The 17,423-nt window shown below is 52.4% G+C and overlaps 1 protein-coding gene across 1 annotated transcript in view; it reads right to left on the minus strand.

The window, feature by feature from the left end:
* The window catches only part of camta1a (calmodulin binding transcription activator 1a), a 323,754-nt gene that overhangs the window by 109,126 nt on the left and 197,205 nt on the right, over positions 1–17,423 (minus strand). Inside the window, exon 5 of the mRNA XM_086160089.1 lies at positions 13,679–13,814. Coding sequence (XP_086016215.1) covers positions 13,679–13,814 — 136 coding nt within the window. The remainder of the gene's footprint in view (positions 1–13,678; positions 13,815–17,423) is intronic.

The following is a 17,423-nucleotide window of genomic DNA, read 5'->3' on the forward strand; positions in this document are numbered from 1 at the left end:
TCCGTCCCTCCGTCCGTCCTTCGCCTCAGACTTCCTCCTCGCCACTTTCCCGCCGGTTCACCTTCGCGCAAAAACAAAGTTTGGAAAAATCACCGCCGCCTCCCCTTTCTTCGTTCAAACCCCCTCCTCGTTCCCCGACGACGTTCCAGCTGTTTATTAAACAATGCCAGGGCTTCCTGCGAACAGGTGATGCAGTCAATTACTCGGCGATTACCTGGGTAATTATGCAAAGAAGGCAGCGAGGAGAGCGTGGGGGGGGGGGGGGGTGCTTGGCAGAGGAGGCGTTTGGCGGGACTCCGGGAAACGGCGAGCGATTGAGACCTTGAAGTGACAGTGCCAGAAAGAGTGCGGCTACAGAGGACGGCCCGCCCCCCCCCGTGACCCCCCCGTGACCCCTCGTGACCCCTCGTGACCCCTCCACACCTGCCAAAGAGGCCACAAACACCTCCTCCAGGGGGGTGTGCATTCAGAGCTTCTCCCCAGAGCCTCGTGCTAGCGGACGCTAAGCTAATTCGCCGTGGCGGTGGGAGAGGAATTCACACACACCTGACAAAACATCACGGAAAAGTATGACAGGAGTGTTTTTGGTGAAGACGAGGGTTTACTGATCCCAAACCTGAGCCTGATTAGAAAAAAAAAAGGGCAAACATATTTGTCCTTGGTGGAGTTACACTGTTTTTTTTTTTTTTTTTTTTTTTTCCCCCCCCGTCCATCCACCTGTCCGCCGGGCCGCTCACGTGTCCGGCCCCGGCGGGCTCGGGGGAATTACCTCACAGCTCCGTATCTCAAATCTGCGGGATTAAGCTCCATTAAACACGGAGCGCCGGCGAGCTTTATCTCGGGATTTCACTCTGAGACAGAGCGCAGCGCGGGAGGAGGAGGAGGAGGAGGAGGGAGCCAGGGATGCCGATGAAACGTCCTTCACCTTTATCGACCAAATTATATATATATATATATATATATATATATATATAATATATATATAAAGGAGGGATGAGAAAAAAAATCCTTGTCTGTTCTACCATACAATGGTGTGTGTGTGTCTCTTTCAGGACTTTTTACTGCGCTGATGCTTGAGCTGCCCCAGATCAGGTTAGGCACCAAGTTAGGCTATGCCGTGTGTGTGTGTGTGTGTGTGTGTGTATGTTTGTGTACGTCTTTGTCAAAAAACAAACAAAAAAAAAAAAACAACAAAAACTCACTAACCCAAGCTTACTGTTCTGTATATTTCCTGTGCATCTTGTATTTGCAAGTGTTATTTGCAGTCCTTTATGTCCTCTATTGTAAGTCGCTTTGGATAAAAGCGTCTGCCAAATGTAATGTAATGTAATATCTGTGTGTGTGTGTGTGTGTGTGTGTGTGTGTGTGTGAAGCATGCTTAAACATGGGACATCTCCAACACTGGCCGCTACACACACACGTGCACAGACAACCTAGCTAGCATGAAGCCAGGTTAATAAACCCGTTAGCCACCCCCGAATCGCAGTCGCTATTATTTTAGTATCTCTCTGGATTTAGTGCCGTATTCAAAAATGCAACTTTGCCTTTTTGCCGAGCGTGCACGGACAGCCTCGGCGTGCACGGACAGCCTCGGCGTGCACGGACAGCCTCGGCGTGCACGGACCCCCTCGCCGTGCTTTAATAGCGCGTAGCTTCACCTGCCGTCGTCTTCCTCGCCCGCTCTGTAGACGGCGAGGAAAAAGCTAGCTAGCGGTGTGGTCCAGTGATGAACACCTCCTGTGTCCTCTCTTCATCCTCCCCCTCCTCCTCCTCCAGCCGCTCCCTCGCTCCTCTGGGCTGATATCGATCCGACCCCCCCCTTCCCCTCCACCTTCTCTCAACAGGAGCCATGATTCATGTTGTAGCGAGCGGCCCTCCGTCAGCGCTCGCAGACACGGCTCAGTCATGCCCTCCGCTATCAATCTGTCCATCTGTCTCAGCCCGAAGGCGGTCGACCCGGAGACCCCCCACTCCCACTCCCACTCCCACTCCCACTCCCACTCCCACGGCAGAACCGCTGCTACCTGCATCACAGGTGAAATAAGAAAATCCCTATCTTTTTTTTTTTTTTTTTTTTTTTTTTTTTGTCGAACCCGCGTGAAAACGGCTGAACGACGCCTTCCGGATTTCCCGGTGACATTTTTCCTCCCTTCCTGAGCGGCCGGGCGAAGGGAGATGGATAGATAGAGCGAGGGAGAGGGAGATGTGTCTGGGCCTTGCAGCGGCGGGGGGAAATAAAAAGCCCGGATTCCGCCAAGGCCCCGGCTCCGATGTGTAGAAATTAATTGAGTGAAAAAAATCTGCTGTTTAAGGTTGAAGTGGGTTATGGGAGGCGGTGTAACAATTGTTTTCTGTTTGCCAGGGGCTATATATCCTTCATTCCGGCTTCCCTCCTCCCCACCTCCAGCCTCCTCGCTCTCCCTCGCCATCCATCCACCTCCTAAGCCTCCCTCTCCTCTCGCCTGCTTTTATTTTCCACGCTCCTTCCCCGATTCGCTTTTATCTCTCCCATTTCATCCATTCTTCTTCTTTTATTTTTTTTTATCTTTGAATGTAATTTTCGAGCAATAAGAGACGCCATTTACGAAATGAGGTCCGGCCACGTTTGGCTTGCGTCGACACACGTGTGTGAAACATGCATGAATACAATAACGGGTTCTGCTCCCCCCATGGGAGTCCCCCTTTTTCTTAAGCTAATGCACACACACACACACACACACACACACACACACACACACACGTGCACGCACACACATGTGTTTCGGGCGCATCCGTCTACACGCGTCGGTGACAGTGACATTAATACGGGGGCCGGTGTCAAAACACAAAGCGGTACAAGCTTAGCACCCCCTCGAGCTTAAAACAAATGAGTCATTCTCTCGCTACCTTCAAATGCGCAATAGAAATCCGTATAAGCCGGCGCCGGCTGCGTCTCCATTTCGGCCCCGGCGACAAAAAAAAAAAAGAAAAAGTGCATTTCAACCCCCGACCGACAAAGAGGAAAGCGAAAATAGCTTCGTAAATCAGCAGGAATGGGGCGGTTGGTTGGCGCGGGGAACAAAAGGAAACGTCCCTACAGATCGACGTGAAAAGGAGGAGGTAAGCACCGGAAGATAAAGTCCACCGACATGTCCGGTTCGGCCTGGAGAGTCTTGAATCGCCCACGCATGATCGGGGATTTAGCCGTTCTTGAATCACCGTGACAACGTCTATGGGGATTGAAAAAAAGGGAGCAGAACTTGTAGCCTTGAAGGAACTCCACTCGTTCACAGGGTACCAACAGTCTCAGCCGTGTTGGCCGGAGTCTACGGGCAGAGGGCTGCAGGTAGCTGTGGTGATGGAACCCCAGCGCCACAGGGGAAGTTCCCAACCGGAGTAGGAACGTGAATCTTTAGCTGCTCTCGGACAGAAACGTTCCTAGAGCTCTTCTGAGAAGCGCTGGGCTGGAGTTCGGTTCCGGGAAGTAGCCTCGTCCGGGTCGAATATTTTAGTTTGGCATTCCCGCAGGCCATGAGGGTCCACGGAAGGGAGCGGTGTGACGCGCACCTTCGGCTCACAACTCAAAAACAAACTGCCGTAGAAGATGAGGAAGACGATGTGGACACCATGGAGGTGGAAGCTCCATGGACCATCAGATGGCTAGAGTGTTTTATCTTCTCCCTGCACTGTGAAGGACCTCGCTAGCCGTTTGCTAACTGCACTTATTCTGGTCTAAAATGTTCCTCCGCGAGCCCTGGAAACCCCTCTGAGGCATAGCAGGCCAGAAGAGCTTGGACCTCTTTGACGCTTCTGTCCAATTGTGTTGCAAGAGAACATCTGACAAGGGACCAGGAGAGCTTTTGAATGTGGCCTAAGATGTATCTGGTAATGGTTGTAGCCTATGAGTTCCACCAATCACAGAGCACCTATGAGTTCCTACGGAACCGTAAAAAGACCAGGCCTCGGAGCAGGAGCGCAGATGCTTCTACGAGCTGATGTTCCTCTAACGTCCCAATGCACAAGAAAGGTCCTCGTTCTGGAGAAGGTTCTTGTGACGGGAAAAAGTTCCGACAGTGCCAAAGGGACATTTTGAACATCATTTCCTCAGCCTTTGTGTCGGCAACTCAACCGAGTCACGTTACCAAAAGACCGGATGCGGCGGCGAGCGCTTGTTCTCGGAGGCCTGACATTGGACTTGACGGCAAAGTTCATCCCCGAGTCAGGAGACAAAAAGGGAGACACAAAGGAACAATGGAGCTGAGACCCTGAACAAGCTTCTGCACTTTCTTTACAAATAGAGAAGAATGGGCGGAAAAGAAACATATAAAACAGAGTGTTCAAAAGGTCCTTTTTTGGTCCTTCAACATCAGCAGCTCCCTCTTAGCTTCGACTTAGCGTCGCATCGCCAAGTTTTCACCTTCCAAGATCTTGGAAGTCGCGAGGCTGGAGTTGCAAGCGGTGACATCGCTGAATCCGAAGGCATGCGACGCTCCAGGTAAGTTCTGAGAAGACGGAATTGCCCGAACGTCCCACCTCTCTGCACGCCGCGTTACCTCGCAATCACCGGGAGACCCCAACAAAACCTCCGAGACAAGCTATCAATAGAAGGACTTTCATCTGCGCCGGCGTTTTTGCCGTTGCTCAAAGCTTCAAGGTTCCAACCTGTTTCCTGTGTTAAACTCCTCTTTAGGAGCCTTTCCTCGGAAACATCGAATCTTCAGTCAGTCTGAGAGGCGCACAATTTGTTCGCCCTCTCCCGGTCTATACAAACACTTAACCATTCTCTTTGAACTCTGCAGCCCCACTCATTACATCTCCTTTGAAGAGGCGGCGTCGGGAACATCGGCGCATTCCTGTTTAGCGGTTAATAAACGTAACACAGACGCAAGTGGAATCAGGACTCCTGTTTTGCTGGTTAATAATACATGGGCGTAGTAGGCGGCAGAATAAACAGCCGTGTGAAGGGAAAGATAAAGGTGGCGTCGCTCGACCGGCGAGCGCTCGCAAATTCTCCTTGCCGCCGACGCCGAAGTCAATATGTTTGCAGTCGAGGCAGAAAACGCTGGAATTGTGCGAGCGGCGGAAGATAGCGTAGCTGAATGGTTCCCCCTTAAAAGCGCCGGCCCCTCTGTGGACGCCGGGATCCCGAGCATACCGGTGCAGGCGCTTCCTGACCGGCGGGTATTAAAAGAAGCGAGAGTTCCGGCGGATAGAAGAAAAGTTCTCCCGAGGCCGTCGCGGCATTCACAGAAGATAGCGGCTCTCGGGGGTGGGGGGCGGCAAGTGTCAGGTGGTTTTATTTTGAAAAGGAAGGGGGAGATGATGGAAGATGGAGGACCAGAACATGGGCAGAGGAGATGAAGAGGAAAAGACATCCTTGTCGGAACCTTTTGCAGGAACATGGGGGTACGACAGAAGAGCCAGGGACTATGGACCACAGCTGGAATCATCTCAGCTCCTGCTCCGAGGCGGCGTCTTTTTAGGGTTCCACAGGAACTCAAAGGTGCTTGATGACTGGTGAAGCTAATAAGCCATACCCATCGCCAGATACTTCTTGCAGAGCACAGACCACCATTTTTTTAAAGCTCTCCCGGCCAGATGTTTTCTTTGGTCAAAAAGTGCAGAGATACGGTGAGATGAAGAGGTCCGGGCTCTTCTGGCCTGCTAAGCCTCAGAGGGGTTTCCAGGGCGCGCTGAGGAACATCTACATTTTGGAGTGCAGAGTTGGCTAACGGCTAGCGGGGTCCATCTGACGGTCCACGGTTATTATTCCACGGAGGCTGCGGCAGCTTCCACCTCTAGGTCGTCCGTGAGGGCAGAGCTGAAGCTGTGGTCCCTCGCTAACTTGGGGGATGCTAAGCTAAAAGGCTCCCCCTGGAGGAGGCTACTTCCTGGAAAGGAAATGGAGCTGGAAGGTTCTGTCTGAAAGCTGCCGTGGACTCTCCCCGTGAGAGGAACCTGAGAAACATCACACATTATCTATCGTCGGGGTTTGGAATCACTTAAAAGCGCGATGTTTCCGATCAATACCCGGATCTGGGCTGACCCCCGGACGCCGGCCTGCAGATACCACCTGAGATACGCCAGAACCAGCTCATTAAACAGGGATAGGCCGGCGCGTTCGCCGCCTGATAAAAGAGAGATGAGAGGAGGACGGACGGAGGAACACTTTTGTTTTCCTTCGGAGGCCCGGCTTTGAAGCCTTTCGTGCGGAGCTTTCATATCGGCCAGCTTTTGCAGGCAAAGGAAATGGAAAATTGACATTCATACGGCGCCGGGGAGGAGGTTCACACCCGTGACAGGCAGCTCATTAGGGGCAATTAGAAGCTGGGCGCCTTGCTCAAGGACACCCTCTGAGACAGGGGATCAAACCGCTAACCTTCTGATTGATTAGACGGACAACGTTTTTTTTTTTTTCTTCACCCCCCCCCCCCCGGTATTACAGCGCACGCTTTGCTTCTTGGCCTCGGTTAAGAAAAAAAAAAAGTTTCTCCTTGACTCGGAATCCAGACCGGTGTTTTCCATTCACGGGAAACTCCATCACTGTCAAGCGGGGAAGGGAGAAGGGTGGGTTTCCCGGCGTCGGGAGCTTCTGCTCGCCGGCTTCCTTCACCTGCTGTTGGTTCTGCAATCCCAATCCCAGGACGGTACCATACATCAAACCCTGACAAGCTCATTTGATTTGGTGCACCTCTTCAGTAATAATAAAGATGAGTGACGTGTGAAGCAGGGGACCCCTCCCTCCCCCGCAAACAAAACTCACACTCTCCGTTTCCTCCTTTTTTTTTTTTTTATGCTCCATGATTCTTCTCCATTGTTTTTTCGATTCGCTCGTTCATTATCTAGTCACCCTCTCATTCACGCCATGTGGAGATTCCACCGTTGGTTCTGCCACTCACGGGCCACGTCGCTTATGCTGACGACATATTGCGCTATTTTTGCATTTTGTTATTTTTGCACGGCTGCTACTGTATTCTATATAAACGCAGACTTTTTCATGCCTTTAAATCCACGTCATTTCCTCCCCTGCTATTGCACGATTTCACGTATCAACTTTTTTTTGTAGTAAACAAGTGAAAGAAACCCTTACTGTTTTTTTTTTCCTTGTTGTTGTTGTTCTTTCTGCAGTCTATTTATCTGTGGATGTCGACTTATATCTATATTCATATTTATTGATACTATAACTGTCACACTGCAGTGACAAAAGAATTTTTCCTTATAGCTCATAGCTAATTTCCATCTGTAGTCCTGGACAATACAAATATAAAACTGTACACAATAGACAACATATATAAAATATACAGATAGGCAATAATAATAAAGTTATAAAGATAAATAAATAAAGTTTATCTAATCTTATCTTATCTTATCTTATCTTATCTTATCTTATCTTATCTTATCTTATCTGGACAATACAAATGTAAAACTGTACAAAATACACAACATATATAAAATATACAGATAGGCAATAATAATAAAGTTATAAAGAAAAATAGATAAAATTTATCTAATCTTATCTTATCTGATCTGATCTGATCTGATCTGATCTTATCTTATCTTATCTCGATCCAAATTCAGATGACATAAATTTATACATTTTAGGTTTTTATGCTGTTCATCTCTGCCCTCCTTTCACCTCGGTACTTTATGCTTTAAAATTTAATGTTTGTTTATTGTGCACTTTCCTGTTAATGTGCACTCTATTACTATTTTGTTCATTTCATGTCCCGTGTGTTGCCACAAGTGGAGAAATGGGAGGATAAATCTGACTTTGGACTTCGATACGGAGCGATACAACCATTCACCCTAAAATTCAAACGTCATATGGACACGTAGAACCACTCACTCTCTTATTCCAACCTCGAATAGACGCACAGCCATTCGCATGTTTGCACGCCGTACACAAGGATCAGCCCTGTCATAAAAAACAACCGTTCACCCATTTATACGTCACATACAGATTCCAGCATTCGTTCTGTCATCCACGGATCCCGTCGAGACCGTACACTCCTTCGTAAAGACGCACAAACATCTCTGCGCTAACAGAGACAAATCGTGCACGGATTTTCTCGCTAAACCGCTAAGTTTGGCAATAAAAGTAGAAAAATCCCCGCGGTCTGTCCTCCCGTGGATCTCACTTCGGTGACCTTCTGGATAAAGTCTGCGTCCCCTGCGGCGGCGCCTCAGCAGGACGGCGCCGCGCCATGTGTCACGGCCAGGTAAATTAAATTACGGGAGCTGTCGATAACGCGCGACTATTTTTTATTTATTTTTCTGACAGGCCCCTTATGCGTTTGCTCTCCGCCGCGACCTTTCCGGAATTAGCCGCTCAAAGTCCGGCCGGCGGACCGGAGCGGCCGATCGCCGGGGTCGAGCGGTCAAAGGCCGAGCGGCGAGAAAAATATAATCACGGCGGGACGGCAGGGGATTCCGCGGGGGGGGTGAGGTGGACGCTCTCTCGTCTGGACGCTTTAGCTCGGTTGCTAATAAAACATAACAACCCTCATTAAACCATTACGCCGGCGACGGGACCGTCGCTTTATTCCGCGGCTCTGAATCTAAAAAAAAAAAAAAAAATATATCCCAATAATTAAAGATTATGTCCGCCTCCATTAGCTCCTCACCATGGGTGGACAAATGGCCTTGATTCCAATCTCATTTGTATGGAATGTGAATTCTTTCATTTATCTTTTGTTTATTGTAACACAATTATAACACAGAGAGGAGGATTTAAAGGAAAAACATTCAAAAGCGACCGGCCCCCAGGAAAGTAAGTGATTTTTAATGCCCTTAACTCTGAGCCCCCCCCACCCCACCGACGAATCCGAACCCCCAGTTTGTTTTACTACGTTGTTTTACGACCCTGCTGCTCGTCCTTGGAGGGAGATTCATCCTCAGAGTGGCCTTCGAGGTTTTTTTTTTCCCATTTATTTTAAGTTGATAAAAAAAGTTTATTTTTTTTTGTTTTTCCGACGGTAGTTTTCTTCGCCTCACTGGCACAAAAAAAAACCAAAAAAAACAATCATATTCATATCGATAATCATATTTACCGTCAGAAATCATCAGTACATATAATTCCACTGTACAGGGAAACATGTTTCTACACCTTATATTTGATAAGAAACCTTTCAAATCTTGAATATTCGATTCGCACTGATTTGAAGCCCCACAAGGAAAACCTCATTTCAATGTCGCTGCATATGAGTACCGCATACCTGGTTTGACACCAAAAATGGCAAATCATTCCAAAATCCATTCATTTATTCATTCATCTGTGCTGCTTATCCAGGAGGGGGCGGAGCCTATCCAACCCGTCAGCCATTCAGCTCGCATGGATACATGAAACCGTTCATCCTCTCATTCGGGGTCTCCGGTGAACCTCCTGCACGTGTTTGGCCTGCGGGAGGAACCTGGAGAACCCAGCGGAGGAACCTGGAGAACATGGCGACCAGGGATCTTCTGGCTGTGAGCAGCAGGAGCTAGCCGCCGCCGCCGCCGCTCCGGCCCACCTATTTATGTTTACCCCTTATTGACCGGCGTTATTTTGCAGACCTCTGGTGACTGAATCACGCTCTCCCCGTGTCTCTGCAAATACGCACCGATTATTACCTTGGGTGAAAGTTAGGAGTTATCACCATGGCAACCGTCCTTTCAAACAACACGCGCGGGTCGGCTTTAACCGCGGCGCCCGTAAGGCAATTCAAGGAGGAAGAGTCGGCGGCGCGAGCGAGCTCCAAGGCGAGAATAAGATAGGAGCGAATAACAAAGCAGCGATCCGGAGGAGGAGCGAGAAGACAATGGGAAGCCGGAATCGATTTTGTGTCTTTTCAGAGCCGACCGACTGAACGCCGCCTCGCAAACAGCTTAGAAGTTTGAATAAACATGGAGGACGCGAACTTGCTTTTCGGGTAATACCTGTGTCGGTAATCTAATCTTAATTTCACAGTTGACTTGGAGGAGCGGGCGCGTCACCTCCCCCCTCCGAGACGAGGAGGCGGAGGGGGGGGGGTGTTTGTTTTTAGCGCCCTCGCACATCTGGCCGAGCAATCTGGCCACATCAGCTGCCGCGTCTGTAAATCAGCGCTACCGGCGCCGCCGGAATAACACGAGGACGCGCAAAACAACTCAATCGCCATCGCGAGGTGGAGGAGGGGCACAGCTGGCTTGATTACAATTTACCGCCACCCCGCCTCCGGAGGCGAAGTGCAATTTTCGCGGCTAACGGAGGAAAAAAAAAAAAAAAAAAAAAAAAAAACCCAGGGTGAAAGTTGGAAACGAAGAAAAAAAAAAAAACCCCGGACGTTTGATTTCGACGCATCCGACGACAAACAAAAGGCAGCCGGACGCTGTGAAGGTCACGCGCTCCCGCGAGCGTAGCATCCCCGCTAGCGTCTCCGCCGTCGCGACATTAGCGACTAATGTTTTGACATTTGTCTTCATTATTATCAATGAGCGCAGGCGATTGAGCCACCAGCACGCTCCATTAGCGCCCTTCATTGCACGGCTGCACAGTTGGAATCACACATTAGGGCGGATCCGACGCCAAGGCGACAAGTCACCGGGGCTAAAAGACACGCCGGCTGATTGTTTAGGGTGGCGGCGGGGTGACGGGGGACCAGAGGTAAGGACTGTATTGACAATAAAGTCTGGGGAGCGAGAGTCGGGGCGAGGGGGGCACACCTAGGGAAGAGAAGCTCATTTCAATTGGTATAATTAGCCCGCGGTAATGAAATAAGTCAGAGGCACTGCCACCTTCACTTAAGAGAAAATCGATCTACATTTGAGGGAGTTTATTAAAGCTTTGGAATAATGGTGGGGGTATGGACGGTATGGAGGCGCGGGGGTGGGGGGGGGGGAAGAGGGGGGAGCATTAACAACTAATCAGCGGTGACGGCGAGAGCTGAGCAGAAGTTTTGAAGCGGAGCGGACTTTTTGAAATGTGTGCTGTTTCCCGGCGAGAAGCCAGGGGATGCTAGAGCTTCGCTCTGCGGGAGGCTGACGTCAGGGAAGGTCGGGGGTTGGGAGGGGTGGGGGTGGGGGTTCCTCCTGCAGCCGGACGAAAGCGAGGGGCCGCCGGCGTGGACGGCCGCGGGACACGGACGGAGGATGGGTTGCATCCGAGGAGCCGGCGAAACAAGCGCTAGCAGGGGGCGCCGAGGTAATCACTGACGGACATCTCTCCTCGGCTGCCCCGAATGCACGCTAGGTGCCGGGGGGGGGGGGGGGGGGGCAACGGAAGGGGGTTGGAGGGTTGGGGGGGGGGGGGGGGGGGGGGGCGCTCATTTATCCAGCCGTCTGGCCAACTCACCTGGAGTGATGGGGAGACGTCAGGAAGGCAGGCTGCTATTTCACGGCCTGTTAAGCGCTAATGCTGCAACATGCCCCGCGCTCCAATTTTAGGGAACAGGGAGCATTACCGCTCAGCTCAAGGTTCTGTCCGTCTGGACGGTGGACTTTGAGGGCAGCGAAGGGAGGAGGAGGAGGTGGAGGTGGGGAGGACAGTCAGGAGAAGGAGAGGTGAAGGAGTAAAACATTTAGAATTAAAACGCCCGTGGAGAGACACGGGAAAGAGGAAAAGTTGGTGGAGTAGGTTGGTTTCCACGGGCTGCTGAGCCGGCGCCGCAAAGCAAACAGGACAGCACGGCGCCGCCGACATCCCCCGCAAGGCCCCTCACTCACGCAAACATCCCCCGCCCAGAGCAAACGCGGCGACCGTCCTCCCGGCCGGCCCGCACAATCCGACCGACACGCCGCGCCGACTCTTTAAAGCGAGGGACTTCACGGCCGGCGATATGAATTATGCATGAAATGGATCTCGCTTTTCATCCGGCAGACAGAGCCGTAAGCAGAAACGAGCTGCCCGGCCCCCGGGCTATGATTTCCCCTGGCGGGGGTCAAAGGTCAACTCATTTGGATGTGCTTACTGCAAACACGGACGCACGGATCCCATTACAGCGGCGCTGGAACGCCTTTATCCGTCCGCCTTAAAGGGACAGGTGTGCCGACGGGTCGTGACTGAAGGTATCAATCGGCGTTGTGGTGCAAAATCACGCCACGCGGTAACATGTGTGTGTGTGTGGTTTGTGTTGCTGTAAAAGAAGCATCAATTAGCATGTCCGCCGCGGGCGCCACGCTAGCCAGCGAGGCGGGGAATCAGGCGCTGCCCCGTCCCGGCGTCCCCTGAATGCACCGCTTCCTGCACATTGCGCAAAAACCAACTTAAGGAAGTGATCGTGTTTGTTTTGCAATGCGGGGGTTTTGCGAGAACCATCGCTTCCTGCGGCGACCATATATGATGCTAACAGCCCAGATGGAGCTTTAGCTAATACGTGCTAATTCCCAGCTGATGAGCGTTTGTGCAAATACAAGTACATCAGGATGTAAGAGGAGGAAATACTATTACAATATTATACAATTCTAAGAATGTAATCTACAGAAAAAGGGTCGCAAATAAAGAGCAATCGTCGTGTCCTCCGATCCCGACCCGCGCGTCAACGCCGCACATCTGAATTAGCGCCCTTCCTCCGCTCGGAGGCATCTGGCGGCGAACTAGCTGGAATCCATTCTGCTGATTGTCGTCGACGGCGTGCGTTTAACGGCGGATTAAAAGCACAATCCGCTAATAAAAGCAGACAGCGGGGACAATTGGACATTTGAAAAATAATAACGTTGACGCCCAAATGCTGCGCCTTTTTTTTTTTCAAGCTAGTTTATATTGTTAATGTTATGGGGGGGGGGGGGGGACAGCTGGCTTTATGATTGTAAAAGGAAGGACGGCGGAAACAAGAGGCCAGCTGTGCAATCAGCGGCCGTGACGTGATTCACAATAACCCGCGTCAAACAGCAAAAAACACAATCCCCACGTGCTTTGGGATTTTCTTTCTACATCTCATAGCGGCGCAGAGTCCACGCACGGCGTTTATGTCGAAGCAAGAACGCGAGGGTTAGCCGAGCAAACGCCAAACGGCATGAAGTAGCATTTAGCGCTCCGGCGCGTCGATCCCGAAGGGGTTATCGGGCGTCGGCAGGGCCGAGGGACGACACCGAGCCGGGTTCCGGGAGTGACAAATATCTGGTCGGCGAGCAGAATCCCCGCCGGGGGAGCCGCCGCTTTGTCTTTGTCACGCCGCGTGACACAAACAACACGATCCCAAAGGTGTGTGTGCGTCATGTCAGCGCCCCGACACACACACCCTCACCTTTTATCGCTCTGCTGCCGGTGATTTGTTTTATTTTTCGGCAGAAGAGACGGGCCGCCATACTTTCAGGCCGACCGAAAGCGAGGGCGGCCTCGTCGAGTCATACGTGTGAGGCTGCTGATAAACACCCCCCCTTCCCTCTTCCCCCCCCCCCGACCCTCCGATGCCGGCGTCACGTGACGCTGACTCAGATTTAGCTAAATTAAGCCGCGGGACAGCCAAGGAATCGGCGGTAGAAGGGAGCGAGGGAGCCGCTTTGAACCGGCAAGATTAATGTAGGCTCTCCGGAGCAGAGGCAACATCCAGGGCTTTAATAAGGTACAAACAATCGGTTCCACTCCGACGCTTTCCCGGGGAAAACTATTGTTGTGCCGCATTGTTTCCCGCCGAGGCTCCTTGGAGACCTGCAGCATGACACCGTCTCCATTGCAGCCGGCGGGTCGGGAAGGGAAGGGAAGGGGGGGGGGGGCGATAACGCAAAGCCACGTTCACACACTCACCTCGACCCCCTGCACTTTCAACTTCATGTGATCCTCCCGCGTGGTCTTGCCGTCTTTCCTCTTCTTCCAGCAGTAGCCATCCTTTCTGTACTTCACCTTCTTCCTGTTGTACAATATCATCGACCCATTCTGCGGCCTGGAAGAGGACAGGAAGACCATGTGAGGGGAAGTTTAAGGCAAACACACGGCTTTGCAGATAATGCATCATGGACGGTGCCCCTAAACTGATGCCGTGTGTGTGTGTGTGTGTGTGTGTGTGTGTGAGACACCCCTCCTCGCAGAGTAAATTACATGAAGGCCAGACCGGCTCCTTTATCTCCCATTCATCCAACTTAAATGAGTTGCGGTGTTGGGAGGTCCCCCGAGGGAGGGGGGGGGGGGGGGGGGGGGGGGTTCACCCTCACACTCCATTCATAATTCAACCCCCCCCCGACACACACACACACACACACACACACACACACACACACACACACACACACAGCAGACCACGGCCTGGGGGCTGGTAATGATATAATGTAAGTATTTGATGATAATCTGCCTTTCCACTCCAATTTGTAACACGGGCATTTGGCGCCCGGCGTTAGACATTAACGCAAAGTGTAACATCAAACATTTATGACTTTCTCGACAATTAGCGACCGGTTCGATGTCATTCTTGTGTGAGTGAGCGCGAACGTCTCCGTGCTTTTACACACACTCCGCACAACAATCTGCTCTGGGGTTAGCCCCGCTAGCACGGCCGCGGTAGCTAGCATCGCAAAGAGGAATTCCAAAGTGGGAAAAGCAGGGAAATGTCATCAAAGAAAAGAACAAAAGGCGGGTTTGATTTCGGTAACCACATCCAAAACCCAAGGCTTGTTCCGCGTTGTTATTTTTATCGTTCTTCTCAAAAGGTTTATTTATAACGCCGCATGCATCATCTCGCGCACGCCGCCTGTGGGGACCGCCGCGCATGTTTATCTTGGTATCACTCATCAATCATCTCCTTGGCCCGATCTCAGGGGCCGGCGTTGAGGGAGGAGAAGAGAGGGGAGGTGGGGTCCCGGCAGTCCCCCCTCTGTGGCCCCTGACAGCACCTCCTAATGACAGACGCCACTCAGACGCCGCCGCGCTCGCTCCCTGACGCTCCCTGACGCTCCCTGACGCTCGCCGCCGCTCCCCGACGCTCCGTCAGTCAACTTCGGAGGCGTACGCCGGGGGAACGTCCCCGTCTCCTCCTGCTTCCCCTCCCTGCTTTGCCGCTCAGCACAGACAGAAATATTTGCCACGATAATAATAATAATGATGCCGCGTCCTGACGTGCACTCCTATTGATTTGCATCTGCAAGGTCACTTGAAGGACGCTGGTTGGGTTTCGCCTTTTAGGAGACACCAAAAAATGTGCCCCGCCACCCGCCAAAAAGATGGGCGCCGACGAGATAAGGCGGAAAAATCAAATGACGTCGGGGCCAGAGGAGGCCGGGGGGGGTATCTGATCTCCTCCGGAGAACTGGAAATTGGGGTGAGGCTCCCGGTGTCAGAGGCTCCACGCCGCCGTTTATCGGCGTATTGGCGCCGCCGTTCCTGTCGGGCGGCCGGCGTTTTCCATCGAAGAGCCGGAGCGGAGGCCGGACGCCGCCTTCCACTCACCTACCGCCGCTGTATGCTTTCAATTAATCTTATCGGAACGATACATATTTATACATGAGGGGAAAAGCTAAATGCTGCGTTATCAAAGCAAAGCGTGACAGGAGGCCTTCTGTCTCAGATGCCTAAATGCGGCAGATTAATATGGAAATATGACGGGGGGGGGGGGTGACAAAGTGTGCACAGGCGCCGCCGCTCTCCACCTTTTGCCGCGATAATGGGCTTTACCCTAAGGGTGGCGTCGGGCGCTGTCCGCTCCTTTAGGATTCATTCATTTACCCAGGTAATGGCATTTTCTCAATCAGATTTGCTCATTTGAAAAAGTCAGGGGGAGTGTGTGTGTGTGTGTGTGTGTGAGACGTGTTCGGCATGGGTAATACAAGGCTGGAGCCGGAGAGCCCGGCGCTCACGGGCTCCGGTGTCTCCACGTCCGATAGGCGACGGTTCAGATTGAGGCGAATGTAGAGCGACCTCAGACGCGTTGCACTTTCGCCGCCGCCGCCGCCGCCGCCGAGACAAAATAAGTTCTTTTGCGTGCGACGCGGGAGCCCGCTCGGGTGTGAGACAAGCGTGCGGCGCTTTAATGGCTGCGGCGGCTTATAATTGGGAGGAACTCTGTAGCGGCGGATGTATTCTTGTCAGAGGGGAATGAAATATTTCTGTCTTGGTGAACCGGTGTAGCGGTAATAGCTAGGCGCTAGCGCTCCCCTCCACCCCGCCTCATTCCCCATGATGCCCCGGGTTTGATTAATACCATACATGCTGTTTTTCCTCTCCAGCAGGCCGGGAGGGGAGGAGAGACGGCGGAGAGGAAGAGGAGGATGGAGGAGGAGGGGGTCGGCGAGCTGGTTAGGGCCTGAAGTGGCTCGGGAGGGAGGCGACACCTGCTGTTCTCAATTGCCCATCAGAGCCTTCAGCCATCACAGCCCTCAACCCACTGTGTCAACAACCAAACACACACACCTGCATCCGGCGTCACACACACGCTATTAAGTGTAAATATGAGGCACAAATATGCCCTTGAGCTCTCACACACACACACACACACACACACACACACTAAAGGTTCCAGGTAACCCCGCTGCCCCGTCCGGGGATCATATTACTAGCCGAGGGGCGGGGGGTGTCGATAGCACGGCGGTTAGCTGGCGGTTGTTAGCCGTGCTGTCGATCACGGCTAAAACACGGGTCATACGTGTTGGGAAACACATCTGGCGTGGAGCGGAGGTGTAATGTAATTACCCCCCCCCCCCCCCACTGCAGGTGCTATCTGCTATCACGTCGCGCAGCAGATGACTGGCGGATAAGCCCCCCCCCCTTCAGTGGCGAGCGGGACGTTTTTCTAAAAACTACTTTAAATGTAAATCTGCCGCGGCCTCTGGATTGAGAGTCAATGTCTGTGCGGCTCGGGGCCCCTCGGACCCCCCCACCCGCCGATGTTTGCGTGGCGGGACGCCGCGGGCCGCCTCCCGCTCCGACTGCCAATGAGGACTCGGCAACCCGGTCGCCGTGGCGCCGGCAGGTCTCCCTCTCCACTCCCGGTAGCCTTCGGCCTTCTTCATGGCCGGTTAATTAAACAGACTAAACGGAGGAGAAGCGGATCGGTTCATTCATTCATTCATTCATTTTCCACCGCGCTTGGAGGCAGGAGTCTATCCGGGCTGTGATTGGGCGGGAGGCGGGGCTTATGACAGGGACACATTCACGTGTCAAACAAGCGACTTCTTGTCGGACTTTCCTCGCCGCCTCTCCCGCACGAGGGGTGAAACGTCATCAAGTGAAGAAATTCAAATCCGGTTGCCACGACGAGAAGATTCAAACAAGAATTCACCAGGACCTGGACGACCGAGGACCTCCACTGGTGTGTCACACAGGAACGTCCGACCGTTCACTTCCTGCGTCCGGACCATGTAGGGTCTGCGGTGACCCGCCATGCTTGGACGGCGGGAGGAACCCGGAGAACCCCGAGGTTCTTCAAGAACACGGAGGAACCAATCAGGGACCTTCTTGCTGGGAGGTGGCCCCATCCACAACATGCTGACTTCATATCACCTTAACCGCCGGTAGCGCCCAACCAATCAGGCCGGCGAAGGCCTTCACATCACCGACGGCAACC

Source organism: Fistularia commersonii, chromosome 14, assembly GCF_037954325.1.
Source record: "Fistularia commersonii isolate RoL2024-O1a breed Wild chromosome 14, RoL_Fcom_v1.0, whole genome shotgun sequence".
Lineage (NCBI taxonomy): Eukaryota > Metazoa > Chordata > Actinopteri > Syngnathiformes > Fistulariidae > Fistularia > Fistularia commersonii.